The sequence below is a fragment of the Martes martes genome (assembly GCF_963455335.1).
Source record: "Martes martes genome assembly, chromosome: 13".
In the NCBI taxonomy this organism is placed as follows: Eukaryota; Metazoa; Chordata; class Mammalia; order Carnivora; family Mustelidae; genus Martes; species Martes martes.
Window position 1 is genome coordinate 44,257,289 of NC_137901.1, and position 13,609 is coordinate 44,270,897.

The 13,609-nt window shown below is 43.1% G+C and overlaps 1 protein-coding gene across 1 annotated transcript in view; it reads left to right on the forward strand.

Moving 5' to 3' along the window:
- Window positions 1-13,609, forward strand: part of CHST9 (carbohydrate sulfotransferase 9) — a gene marked incomplete at its 3' end in the record, with an annotated part of 185,903 nt that overhangs the window by 153,343 nt on the left and 18,951 nt on the right. The window contains 1 exon segment of the mRNA XM_080822246.1: window positions 5,240-5,277. Within this exon segment, the coding sequence (XP_080678372.1) occupies window positions 5,240-5,277 (38 nt within the window).

The window sequence follows — 13,609 nt, forward strand, 5'->3', positions numbered from 1 at the left end:
TTCTTAATCTTTTATTAGCAAAGGCTTATGCAGTTACAATTTATCCCCTAAATTCCACTCCTCTTTTTCAGATATGATTTGAATAAACTTGGGAATGACTTAGGTTTTCCTGGAGTGGGATTCCCTCCTTTTTTCCTGCATCGACCAGAGAACATGTACATCTCCACCAGCCTAAGACTACCCATTAGCAGGAGAAAAGAAAAATTATCATTAACTGTAATCATAACCACTAGGGCCACAAAATAATTATATAATTTTATATTTTAAGTCATTAGAGTTTTAATAGCTAAAGGGGGGAGATGATTTTTCTTATGTTTAAATAACTGTAACTCACAGAAGTGGTCTGTCTGGCTTCTGAGTCCCTGGGATCCTCTAGCGACTGAATGACCTCAGGAATTAGAAACTTGCCCTGTTATCTTCTGAATCAGCCCTTGCCTTACCCCTCGATCCCCCCGCATGGCAACCGCCTTGTTGTCTGAGAGGCACCTGACCTGGTAATTAAGTCCGTCCGAAACATGGAAGTGTTTCTTGCCACTTCTACCACCAACTGTCACCTGCCTTTTCCTCTTTTGGACAGATGACCCGAATCCCAGACTCACTCGGATCCTTTGCCAAGGAAATCTGTATCCAGCCTGTCTTGTCATCCCAAGACATGGCCCAGGTTTGTGTCTTGGGTTCCTACCTGTAGCTGGTGCCAGGGCTCTCCCAAGTGTATTACTCTTACAGTTCTGGAAGTCAGACGTTCCAGACTAGAAGAAAGGTATGGCAAGACTGCATACCTTCAGGAGGCTTGAGGGAAGAATCCACTTCCTTCTCCTTTCCAAGTCTAGAGGCTGACCACCTTCCAGGCTCGTGGCCTCTTCCGGCCACGGCATCCCTCTGACCCCCTACTCCCATGGTCACATCCCCTTTCCTCTGTCTTTGATTCTCCTACTTCTCTCTTAAAAGGACCCTTGTGATGTCATTGCTCATATCCAGATAATCCCAGATAATCTTACCATCTCAAGACCTTTAATTTAATCACATCTGTAAATTCCCTTTGCCATGTAAGGTACAGCATTCACAGGGTCCAGAGTTTAGGATATGGGCATGGTGGGGGGAGCATTATTTTATTTACCATACTTGCCATGTCAGTTTTCTCTAACCTAGATATCCATTTTAGTTATGGGGACAAGCCCATAGGGCTCCCTTAATAACTTCTGTTTACATTCTGTTCCCCGTCTGTTTGGGGACACCGGTCTCTACACGTTCTACACGTTCTACACGTCTCTACACATTCCCTTCACTGAAAACCCAGGGCTTGCCCTCGCTCCCTCTCCCGTACTTGCCACATCCACTCAGTCTCCAGAACTTACTTCAAAAAGACCAGGCGTCCTTCCATCTCTGTTCTCCCTCCTGGGCTGAAAGCCTCCTCCCTCCTGCCTGAGCACTGGACATGCTCATTGCTCTCTCTGCCACCTGTCTCCCACTCACCGCCACCCCGTCCTCCACAAAATCACCGAAGTCATCTTTCTCAAGCACGGCTTTGGTCACCTCACCCCCCTGCTGAAAAACCTCTGCTGGCTTTCCACAGCCTGAAAAACGCTTCTCAACCTCACTTCAAGCCAGCGAAGCCCCAAAGCTGTTCTCTTACCCTCTTCCCACGCCCGCTACTTCTCACCTGCTCTGGTGTACACTCTCGTTCTCTAAACCACTAGAACCTCTCGAGATTCATTCAAATACACCCTCTTCTCGCCTATTCTTCCTCGCCTATTCGACTATTCTTCCTGTCACAACTCCCTGGAATGCCCGTTGCTTATCCTTTGCCTGCAAAATGCATACTCCCTTTGTTCTAATCCTCCCAATTCTGGAGACAAAGAGATATTGTGAACTCTTTGTTATAGATGGCCAAACAGGCTGGGCATTAGTTAACTGGCCCCAAATCAGACACCTAGTAAATGGCAGGGCTGTGATTAGACACCAGATTGTTCCCTGCTCCGTTCACTAGAGTCCAGTGGGCTGCTGCATTATTAGATGACGATGATCTGATTGCTCGGGCTCTCATTTTTCTCTTGAGTTCCTTCAGAGTTCCCTTGGTTCCTAAGGAAACAAAAGGAAGGTTTTGTACTGCTGCTGCCACCCCCGGCTCCCCTCCTGCCTCTTTGCGGTTAGCAACAAGTATTGAGTGCTCTTTTATTTTTTTTATAATTTTTTTTATTTTTTTATAAATATATAATGTTTTATTAGCCCCAGGGGTACAGGTCTGTGAATCACCAGGTTTACACACTTCACAGCACTCACCATAGCACATAACCTCCCCAATGTCCATAACCCACCCAACTTCTCCGTACCCCCTCCCCCCAGCAATCCTCAGTTTGTTTTGTAACATTAAGAGTCTCTTATGGTTTGTCTCCCTCCCGATCCCATCATATTTCATTTATTCTTTTCCTACCCTCCAAACCCCCCACATTGCATCTCCACTTCCTCATATCAGGGAGATCATATGATAGTTGTCTTTCTCCGATTGACTTATTTTGTTAAGCATAATACCTTCTAGTTCCATCCTCTTCGTCACAAATGGCAAGATTTCATTTCTTTTGATGGTTGCATAGTATTCCATTGTATATATATACTACATCTTCTTTATCCATTCATCTGCTGATGGACATCTAGGTTCTTTCCAGAGTTTGGCTATTGTGGACATTGCTGCTCTAAACATTCGGGTGCACGTGCCCCTTCGGATCACTACGTTTGTATCTTTAGGGTAAATACCCAGTAATGCAATTGCCTGGTCGTAGGGTAGCTCTATTTTCAACTTTTTGAGGAACCTCCATGCTGCTTTCCAGAGTGGTTGCACCAGCTTGCATTCCCACCAGCAGTGTATTGAGTGCTCTTTTAAAAATGCACATTTGACCACACTGTTTCAATATTCCTCTCCACACCCTGCCCTAAACTTCCTTAATAACTGACTTCTCGGGCACCTGGGTGGCTCAGTGGGTTAAGCCGCTGCCTTCGGCTCAGGTCATGATCTCAGGGTTCTGGGATCGAGTCCCACATCTGGCTCTCTGCTCAGCAGGGAGCCTGCTTCCCTCTCTCTCTCTCTCTCTGCTTACTTGTGATCTCTCTCTGTAAAAAGAAAAGAAAAAAAAAATAACTGATTTCCCACCACTCTTGCAATGATCATAAATCTCCCAGAAGTAGTCTACGTTACTTGCTGCCCTGCCTCATATTACACCACACAACCTATGTCTCCACTTTGGCCATGATGGCTTCCTCTCCATGCCTTGGACCCGCCCTGCTCCCCCTTGTTGCCTGGCTTTGCACATGCTCTTCCTTCTGCTGGATGTTCTACTCCCTTTTCTAGGCAAGACTGGTGCTCTAACTCAAAAGGCCAAGTTTTTTCCACAAATCATGTTGCCTCTTCTTCAAACATTCTGCGTATAATCCAACACAAGAAATCTAATTATTAAAACATATCAAGAGTATCTCATAGGGCAATGCCATTAAGAAAGGAAGGAAATGGGTTCTTATTATCTGAAGACTCCAGGATTGGCCCCTGGCATTTTGTAACAGTGGCGTGATAGTCCACTCTTAACGCTGTCATACCAATTTCTGTGCTCCTTACACTTCTGCCATATCTCATAAAACACTTGGCCTAGTGTTTGAATCCTTAGTGAAATGTTCAAATGTGCTTATTTTTGGTTCATTAATTGATTAGTAAATATCAATTATTCATTACATGTCTTTAAAAAAAAGTTTGGCAGTTTGTTGAACAACTAATCTTGCAACTATCGTACAACCCAGCGATTGTACTCCTGGGCGTTTATCCCAGAGAAATAAAGCCTCACCCTCACAAAAAAGCCTGCATGCAAATGTTGATAGATGCTTTATTCATAATAGCTAGCAACTACCCAGTGACCTTCAGTGGGTGAATGGCAACATACACCTTGCCCCTCCGTACCATGAAATACTACGCAGCAATGAAAAGGAAAGAACGCACAGGAATACACAGGCCAACATGGCTGCCTCTCTGGGGAACTCTGCTGAGTGTGGAAAACCAACCTCAAAGGTTATAAGGTTATAATGGAGGATCCCATTCATATAATATTCCTGAAATGGATGGAGAACAGATTAGTGGTTCCCCAGGGCTAAAAGGAGGGAGGGGGTGGGAGGAAATAGGTGGGGCTCTAAGAGCACACCAGGAAGGATCCTCACAGTGACGGAAATGCCCTGGGTCCTCACTGCATCAGTGTCAGCATCCTAGCTTTTGATCTACCAGATGTTACCATCAGGGAAAACTGGGTAAAGGGTACCCAGGATCGGTCTGTATTGTTTCCTAAAAATGCAAGTGACTGCACAGTTATCTTATTTAAAATAAAAATAAAATAAAAATAGTAAAAATAAAAATAAAATAAAATAATAAAATAAAAATTTTTAAGGACATATTTAATCAAGTGTGTATCATACCAAGATGTTCACAAGCATTTAATAACTATAGTGGTGCAAAATTTCTTCTTTCCCCTCTTTCTTGCTTGGTTGGTTTGTTGATCATCTATTATTACTAAGGATTTTTTTTCTTCTACGTAAGACATAAATAACACTGATCATTTTCAGGCTGTTTTCACCATGAAGCTTTAGCATTTTAGCATCTTTATTCTTTATATCCCCGTTATCTTTCATACATTACCATGACTTTTTTTTTTTTGTCCTGACCAAGATACCTTTCATAAAACTGTTGGTTTTCATTTTAATCTCTGCGGCACCATAACAACAATGTATAATAATGTCTTTATTATCTTCAGGAGTAAAAGAAAAGATTTTAAAAATAGTGCTCGTGCCACCTGCCAGGTTAGAGCGCCTTCTCTGTTCCTCAAAGTTCCAGGAGCTCAGTGTTCATATTATACTTGAACAGGTTGTCATGGTTTGGAAATCTTTGATTGGCTGTTGTTCAAGTTTTTACTCAGTCCTTTTTTCTCTCCACTTCTCCGCCAAAGTTTCATGCAGTCTTTGGGTACCACCCTTATCGGATGTCCCTTCCATTCTCTAACATTTTTGCCTCGTGTGGTTTATTTAAGATTTGGCTTTTTTTTTCCCCTCCCAATTATTGGAGTGATCATAAAGGTCCATATCGCAATATAAGTGTTTACACAGATAGCCCATGACTGCTTTGGAATTTGAGTGAGGACAGAGCGGGATCAGTACTGCATTTTATTCATTTTTCACACTTTAATGTCACATTTATTTTTGCTTTCTCTTTCAGTGACTAGAGAAAAAATCCAGGAACATATCACCGACCAGGTATTTCTTCCCTTCTCATAAATTGTAGAGTTATGCTTTAGATGTTAATCGTCAGGCATTTGTAAATATGACGAAAAAAAGGTTTTGCTAATTATTAAGTATGAACAATATACATGCCATTGGTTCTGAGAACAAATACATTGGTCAGACATGGATGATCACCTGCTTTCTCTGTCTCCCCATCTCCTTCCTTCCCCCCACACACCCCCCGAAGGAAACAATGAAGTAAAACACTGCCAGTTCTGATTTGCAAGGGTTCCCCTGAACATATCATGACCTCTGCATTGATATTCTCATGGCTACAAATAGACACCTGTATCTAATTTTCCCTTAACTGAGGTGACTCTCCTGTGTGAGCTTCCCAAGTTTTGAATTGGCCAGCTGAAAGTCACTCCCTTCCAAACAGTTCCAAACAGAACCCCTCCCAGGGGAAACATACAAGTTGACTTTCCATTCTCGTCTTTGATTTCTATGCAGCATGGTTAGCCAGCATCTTCCTGTCCGCTTCACTGCTTTCCTACCCAGTCTTGTTACAGACTTATTTTTATTTGCTGGTAGATGGAGTCACTCCGTGTCACTGTTGAAGGGAGTTGACTACAGCCACCCGTGAAACCAAGGGAGAATTCACCAAACCCTGTCTTCCCCCACCCCACCTCTTCTTTCCATTGGTGATAGGACTGTCATTCCCCAAAGACTGCCCGTGCCACCAGACTCCAGGAGAGCTAATAGCGGCATGCTTGGGCTCCACTCGCAAACACAAATCTCCATGCCCTTTTATTTTTTAATGGTTTTTCCCCGGGCATAAATTATAACTCACCCTTGCCAAGGAGAAGAGTGGTAAGTCTACTTTTAAACCAGTCAGGGGTACATTTTCCAAAGTCTTCTAATGCCCTCCCAAGTAAATTCCAAGTCTAGCCCTCATTGTCATTCCACCCCAATTAAGTTCTAGCTTTACCTAATCTGTGCCAGATGCCCTGTAACTCATCAAGCTCTAAAAATAGTTAACTCATTAGGCTAATGTACTATACCGCAAGTTCAGGAGGCAAAATTTAACGCTGATCAGGTACCATTTTGCTTTTGCCTGTAATTGGATATGTTGACTGATAGCAGCAGCCATCTTGATATTTGAAACTGCCGTCATTGCTCAATGGAAAAATCAGTGAGCCATTTCAAGTCGTTTATTTGCTTTTTGAGCTGCATTTCTTGATCACTGTATTTTCAGTTATTTGTATGTGCTCAAGTAGTTTGGTGAGGCTGAGCAACAGTTAACCGGTAAAGTTTATTGCTACCATTTTTATTTATTTAAGTCACATAGGGGATACTTTTTCTTATAAAGAGACCTGTTTTCTTTATTAAGTTAACAAGTTAAAGCAGTTGACCAACACATATATTAAGGCCACCTCTTATGGGCAGATTTTCATTTCCTATACTTTCCTTCTTTTTACATTTGGCTAAACTAACAGAATATGTGGACACCAAAATAGAACACCAAATATTTACTCGTAATCTGAAACACTGATGTGTTGCCAGATGAAATCATAATGGTTTCCAGTCCCAATGAGAGAGTGAGATTCTTTGGACTTTAACATAATAAGGAAGGGTCTTCAGTACATTCGTTATACAAGGAAGGGTCTTAAGTATATTTTGTTATTCAGTCGTTCTCAGAACAGACAGTTGTGTTGTTCAGTGTCTGCAGCTGGTATGTCTAATTTTACAATAGAATTTCTATTCTTTCTTCTCCCAAGTAAAGAAGAGCTCTCCACTCTCACGAACACACAGACAATACAATACAAAGAGGCACCTTACACCTCTAATTTATTGATTTTGGCAGAGAACCAAGAAATGAAGTCACACCCCTTCTTTAAATCACTGGGCCACCACCCCCCCCCCATTTGGCTTTTAAAAAACGAATTTGAAAACTCACTTTCGATGATCAATACAGTGTTCTTTATCAGAAAAGAATGTAAAACGGAGCACTGTTGAGCATTAATCTTTGCCCCTAAATCCTTCCCACCGGGCACTATAGATTGTGTAATTAAATTGAAACTGAAAATCGAGTCCTTTTTTTTTTTTTTTTTTTTCTTTTTCCATTAAGTAAGCGACGAATTGCACACCAATGTGAGAAATCAGGGCTGGGACGGATGGAAAGCTCCAGCCCTTGGCCAATAGCCAGCCTGCGTTTTTAGCCGACAGCAATTTTACCACACCTGAGCTCTGAGAACAAACAACTATTTGAGTTCTCTGGAGGGAATGCTGGATTCTTTCCTGTGTAATTCACTGGGGAAATTAGTATGCTTTTTTAAAGTAACTTGTTAACGCAGCTTGTTTACGAGAAGAGGACAAAAATGAGCAGTGAACCGCTTGGCAGCTTATGTCCCAGAATGGGATGAAAGCATGACCCATTTTTTCAGCTGTCTCTTTGGCAGTTCAGTGCTGCAACCATTTCCTCTCTGAAAAATGTTCCTTCTAGAAATGAAATCTCCTTTAGGTTTTCTGAATAATTTTTACTAGGGGAGATGAAAGATAATACCCTAAAATGCTACCAAAAATACCTTCGAAACCTCTATTAGAATATCGCCCGTACAGAATGGGAATACAGTACATAAAACCTTTTCACTTCAACGTGGAAACTGCCTTCTTACAGAGTAGACAAGGGAAACCTGTAGTAAATTAATACCTTCTGTGTATGCCTTTTTGAATAGTAGATGATTGAAACCCATTGTGAATTAGGACTTTGTTTTTACATGGCGAGGTGACAGAGAGGGGCTTCATTTCTTGTGGAGAGGACATGCACGTTGGGGAGAACATCCCCACCCAGACGCCGGCGGGGACAAAGGCCTTCACTGAATGCCCAGTTGAGAGAGAGCCAGCCCTGTTGCTCTGCCATGAGGGCTGTGCGTTCGTTCCTAGGGCTGTGCTAACAAACTCCCACCAACTGGGTGCTTTCAAACAATGGAAATGGCTTGTCTCTGTTCTGGAGGCTAAAAGTCCAAAAAATCCGGGTGTTGATAGGACTCCCTGCTCCCCCCAAAACCTGCAGGAGAGGATCGATCCCTCCTTGCCTCATCCTGGCTGCTGGGTGGCGGCCGGCAGTCCTTGGTGTTGACTTCCAGCTTCCGTCTCTGTCGGCACGTGGCATCTCCCTGCGTGTCTCTTCTCTTCTCTCTCTCTTTTTTTTAAGATTTATTTTATTTCTCTGAGAGAGAGAAAAAGACAGAGTGGGGGGAGGGGCAGAGGGAGAGAAGCTTCAAGCAGATTCGCTGCAGAGTGCAGATTTGGAGGTGGGTCTTCTGATCCCGAGATCACGACCTGTGCCAAAACTAAGAGTCAGAATGTTTAACCAACTGAGCCACCCAGGCGCCCCTTCTCTTCTCTTCTTATGAGGACACCAGCCTTATGAGGACACCACCACCAAGTTATGGTGCCATCTTAATGACCTCATCTTAACTTGATGACACCTGCCAGTACCCTCTCTCCAAATAAGGTCACACTGACAGGTGTCAGGAGTTGGGAATTATATATACCCATCAGGGGGACACAGTTCAACTATAAAAATCTGGGGACCTCTGAGGGATCCTTGAACCCAACTTTCCCTTTGACCACTGAGCATTTATGATGTGACCTCCTGACACCCCTCCCTCCAGCTCCACCTCTGCCCAGCCCTCCCCCACCCTGCACCGCTTCTTCCAGACCCTCATCTCCTTTGCTCCCTGTAACTCTCCTGCTTCTGTTCACCGCCTTTCCATTCATCTTCCCTGCTGCTCCTCTTTGCCTTCTAAAATACCAACCCTCTGTATCCGTCTTCTGCTGCAAAACAAAAATCAAACCGAAACACCTCCCCCGCATTTAGCAGTGATGACGAGCCCTCCTTGTGCATTATACTCCCATATGAGGTTTTGTTGCACAAACCTGAGACTGCACTCCTACCCCACCCCAAGAAATGCTGGGTCAGGAGTTGGGTTCAGACCTAGCACAACCCTTAGACCAGGCCAAAAGGGGTCATATACCTTCCAAGACCCCAGACATCACAAACGCAGAAATGCAAAGACTTTTTTTCTTTGGAGCTCGGTGTTTTATTGAAGTTTGATACTCAGCGGAGCTCACCTAAAATAGGGGCAGCAGGACAGAGCAGCTGAGTCAGGCCCCCTCGTCCAGTGGAGTAAGACTGGGCTTGGAAACCAAGGAAGGAGGGACTTCGATAGCTTTAAGGTATACTTCTGCCCTTCTCTCTGCTTTGGAGAGAGGTGGAATGGGGGATACAGTTTCGGGTGATATTAGAAATGTCTCGCAATCCTGAGGTCAGAAAAGTGAGCTGTGAGGTAAGTGAAGCATGATCCCTGCCCCCCACCACACCCTGGCCAAGGAACCTAAAGAGCCCGAGTCATCCACCTCCTTCAGCAGATCTAGTCTCTGGCCTGACTATGGCTTCTGCCTTAACTTCCTCCTAAAGGTCCACAGACCACTCAGGTCATCAGTGGCAGGGAGGCTCCCGGGGAGAGTAGGTTCCCTATGGCCTCCAGGCCCAGGACAGTCCCCTTCTGGACAAGCTGCAGACCCTGGGTGGAAATGAGGGCCACGTATTGGGTATTGGTTACTTTGAAACTTCGAAATATTTAGACACACGTATGTGGGCCTCCATTCGTGCTCTTGCTCTGGGCCCAAAAATGTTGAGAATGATTCTGCTCACACACCTGCAGCTTTGAAACTCAATATGTGAGTCTCATAAAAAGCCCAGATTGAACCCACTCATATATTGTCTATAGGATAAAACGCTAGCCTTTGAGTATGAAACCCAGGGCCTTGTGACCCCGTAATACTTTGGACAGCATGCTTCTCCCTAGATTCATTTCCCATTCTGCTCCTTTCTGTAAAACGATTGTGTGCTATATAAACCTGTTCCACCAACATCCTAACCCCTTTTCCTGCACATGCAAAATTTACTCATATTCCAAGACCTACCTTAAATACCACCTCTTCCAGGAAACTCTCCTTCATCATGTAGCTAAGAATAATTTCTCCTTCTTCTGTGCTCCCATACTATTTTTCAGTCCTTTTGCTACTGATCCTTGCATGTTCTACTCTAGTTTCCAATTATTTGTTCCTATATGATTTTGTAACTGGATGATCTAATCCAAACGAGACAAAGTCATGTTTGGTTCATTTCAGTGTCTACCATTAGACCTTCCACATCATAAATAACCAACCAATTGCTGGTCCAATGTAAATTTTTCAAGTCACCGAATTATTGTCTGGATAGCCAGAGGGATGCTAAATGTGGGAAGCCCACTCCCCATACATGGTGCTGCTCTCAACTGTTGTGTCATTGATACCTACACGATGGGAACCAAGGGTTGTCCTTTGCCCTCCCCAGCAAGAAATCTCAGCTAGAAACAGAAAGGATAAGCTAAGAATGCACATGGTCTCTATGAATAATGGTCCCACTGTCAGAGGGATGAAAGAATCAAAGGGCAAGGAGACCCACACCTCTATTTTATCTTTGTGTCCACATCCCACCACAGCCTGTAGAATGTTAAATGGTTTGCTTGGGTCAAGACATGAGCACCTGATTTTTTTTTTTCTCGAATGCAAGGATGGCAGTGCCATTCACTGCTACCTTTCCAGTGTAGCATGAACTTCACAACTTCTAAATTTAAAGTGGGATTATATTACCTCGCACTATTCTTATCAAAATGGCCATGCACTCAAGGAGACAACTTTGACCTAAAGGCAGTTTCTCACTTCAAGTTTAGCACTAATGGAACTCATAAAGATCCCATCCCCCTCATTCTCTTTGAAGATTACCTTCCAGAACTGGAAGTTGTGCTTCAGAAAAGCTGTCCAATTTATGAGCCTTTTTTAAGAATGCTTGAAAGCGAGACTAAAAGGCTCCCAAAGTGATAGTAGCGTGCATAGTGTTTAACAAAGCAGGATTTATAAAAGATGATCTTTATTAAAGGTCAGATGGCTTCCTATCTAGAAAATACGTAGGTGTAAATGTCAAAAGGCTGGGGCTCACCTCTTTAATCGGAAGCCAAGGAAATTAAAATATTGTGTAAGGGTGTCTGAGGAAACAGACAACAGAGAGTGGTCTGTGGAAATAAACCCTTAAGGCGGAGGGAGGATGAGAAAATGGCCCTCGGGTACTTTAAAAAAAAGCATGAGCACTAGAAGCAAATAATGACGGAGATTAAGAGAATTGTTTATTAGCAACACTGCATGATCTATTAGCAATCAAATATGCAGATAGTTCTCACTCAAGCACTCAAAATGCGTCTGAATAATTGCAACCACTGATTGTGCCAGCCACTCAATGCTCATTTATCTGTCACAACAACACTATGAGGATACATATTTTAATCTCCTTTTTCTACAGGTGGAAACTCAAGCTTGAAAGATTTCGTAATTTTTCAGGTTCTGCAATGCTTGGCACTCAATTATTAATAATACCAGTCAATGCTGTTACTAGGCCCTTGATGAGCTTTCTGTGTGCGGGCACAAGGCTCAATTTTACGTAAAATTATCTCATTTAAACCTTACAAGCAATGATCTTGGGAGGTAGGTACAAATCAAGGGATTCACGGTTATTAAGTGGCTTGCCCAAGATCGCTCACCAGGATTGAAATAATAGAACTTGACCGTGTAAGCACCAACCACTATTCTATTCTGCTTGAAATACCTTTATTTAAAGGCGCCTGGCTGATGAGCAGCAGAGTCGGAATCAGAATCCAGATATATATCATTCTGAATTCCTTTCTCTTCGCTATTGGTCTATATCGCTACTTGTTCTGGAAGTTTTCCTATTAACTAAATGATTGGTCTATATCGCTACTTGTTCTGGAAGTTTTCCTATTAACTAAATGATCCCAACATGACCACCCTAATCTGGCACCCCAGTTTTGACACTAATCCTGAAGCCAATGATGATGAGACCCTAGAACACAGATACTTATGATGGTAAGTTTTTTCCCCCCAAAGCAACAAGATGAGCCTATACTCACTCTGGGGTTCCTGTTAAGCCTTAAATTACCTTTTAAATTAAGTAAGTGAAAAATCAAGTGAATCTGGTCCAGGAGAAAAACTATTTGGTCACCTGAATAGAGATTAAAAACTGAAGGAAAAAAAAGTATACGTTGGGATAATCTGCTGCCCACTGGCAATTTTCCTCAGCAGAGCCCCAGCAGAAACACCATGAACATAAAACAGAATGGAAATAGACCAACTATAAAGATGTGCTCTTGTTCCTTTATTTTCCAGAAAAGTACCTTACTTCTAAAAACTCTCTCATAAGTTCTTCATTCTTAGTTATAACTGTGTCATTGTATATACCCTCATGTGAGAAAACCTGGGGTATGGAAGCTCTGTGTCAAAAATGTAGCATCTCTTAAAAAGAACAAAAAGAGCTAATTTGCCATCTCGGGTAAAGGAATCACACCACCATAAGACACTACCACTTGGTAACCCAGTGAAATGGATCCCACGAATGATTTTCTTGTCAATCTGTTTTCCTTCTTTTTCTTCCCCTCTTTTGAGTTTTTCTAATCACATCCCTCCCTCCTTGCTAGCACTTGGAGCTCAAGATGAATGATTTGGGTAATAGGAATTTTTCAGCTTAGCAGATTTTTTTTTTTTAAGATTTTATTTATTTGGCAGAGAGAAATCAGAGCTAGGCAGAGAGGCAGGCGGGGGGGGGGGGGCAGGGAGCAGGCTCCCTGCTGAGCAGAGAGCCCGATGTGGGGCTCGATCCCAGGACCCCGAGATCATGACCTGAGCCGAAGGCAGAGGCTTAAACCACTGAGCCACCCAGGCACCCCTCAGCTTAGCAGATTTTACGAGCCAAAATGGTTAGCACCCTCGTTGGGATTATTCTCTCCACACGGAGCAACAAGCCTCAGCAGCCAAGTTCTAGGTGCCAAGAGTGCAATGATTAGCATTCCCCAGCTCGAACACCACCTCCAAGTGGAATGTCTCTTTTTCATTTCTAGGATTAAAGCTTTGATCAAAATCGGCCACAAAGCCAACATGTCATCCTAGTTTGGTATATACTCGAAACCACAGGGTTTGACTTGGTTTCGGTTTTGTCTACCTTTAAACTATTTTACCCATATTGCTCTTTCTCCTCGTGAATAGGAACTGAGTAAGCATCAAGCGAAAACTTGGTATCTTTGGGATTGTGGGAAAGAGGTGCTTGAGGGGTCATCATTTTGAGTAAAAGTGGCTGGTTGACATAAAAATTTGTGTTTTAAGAAGTAGTGATCAAGGGATCAGAAGTATTTTTGTAGTGTATACCTGTCATTGCTTAATTCAGATGGTACTCCAGGTATGGTGCTTCTAA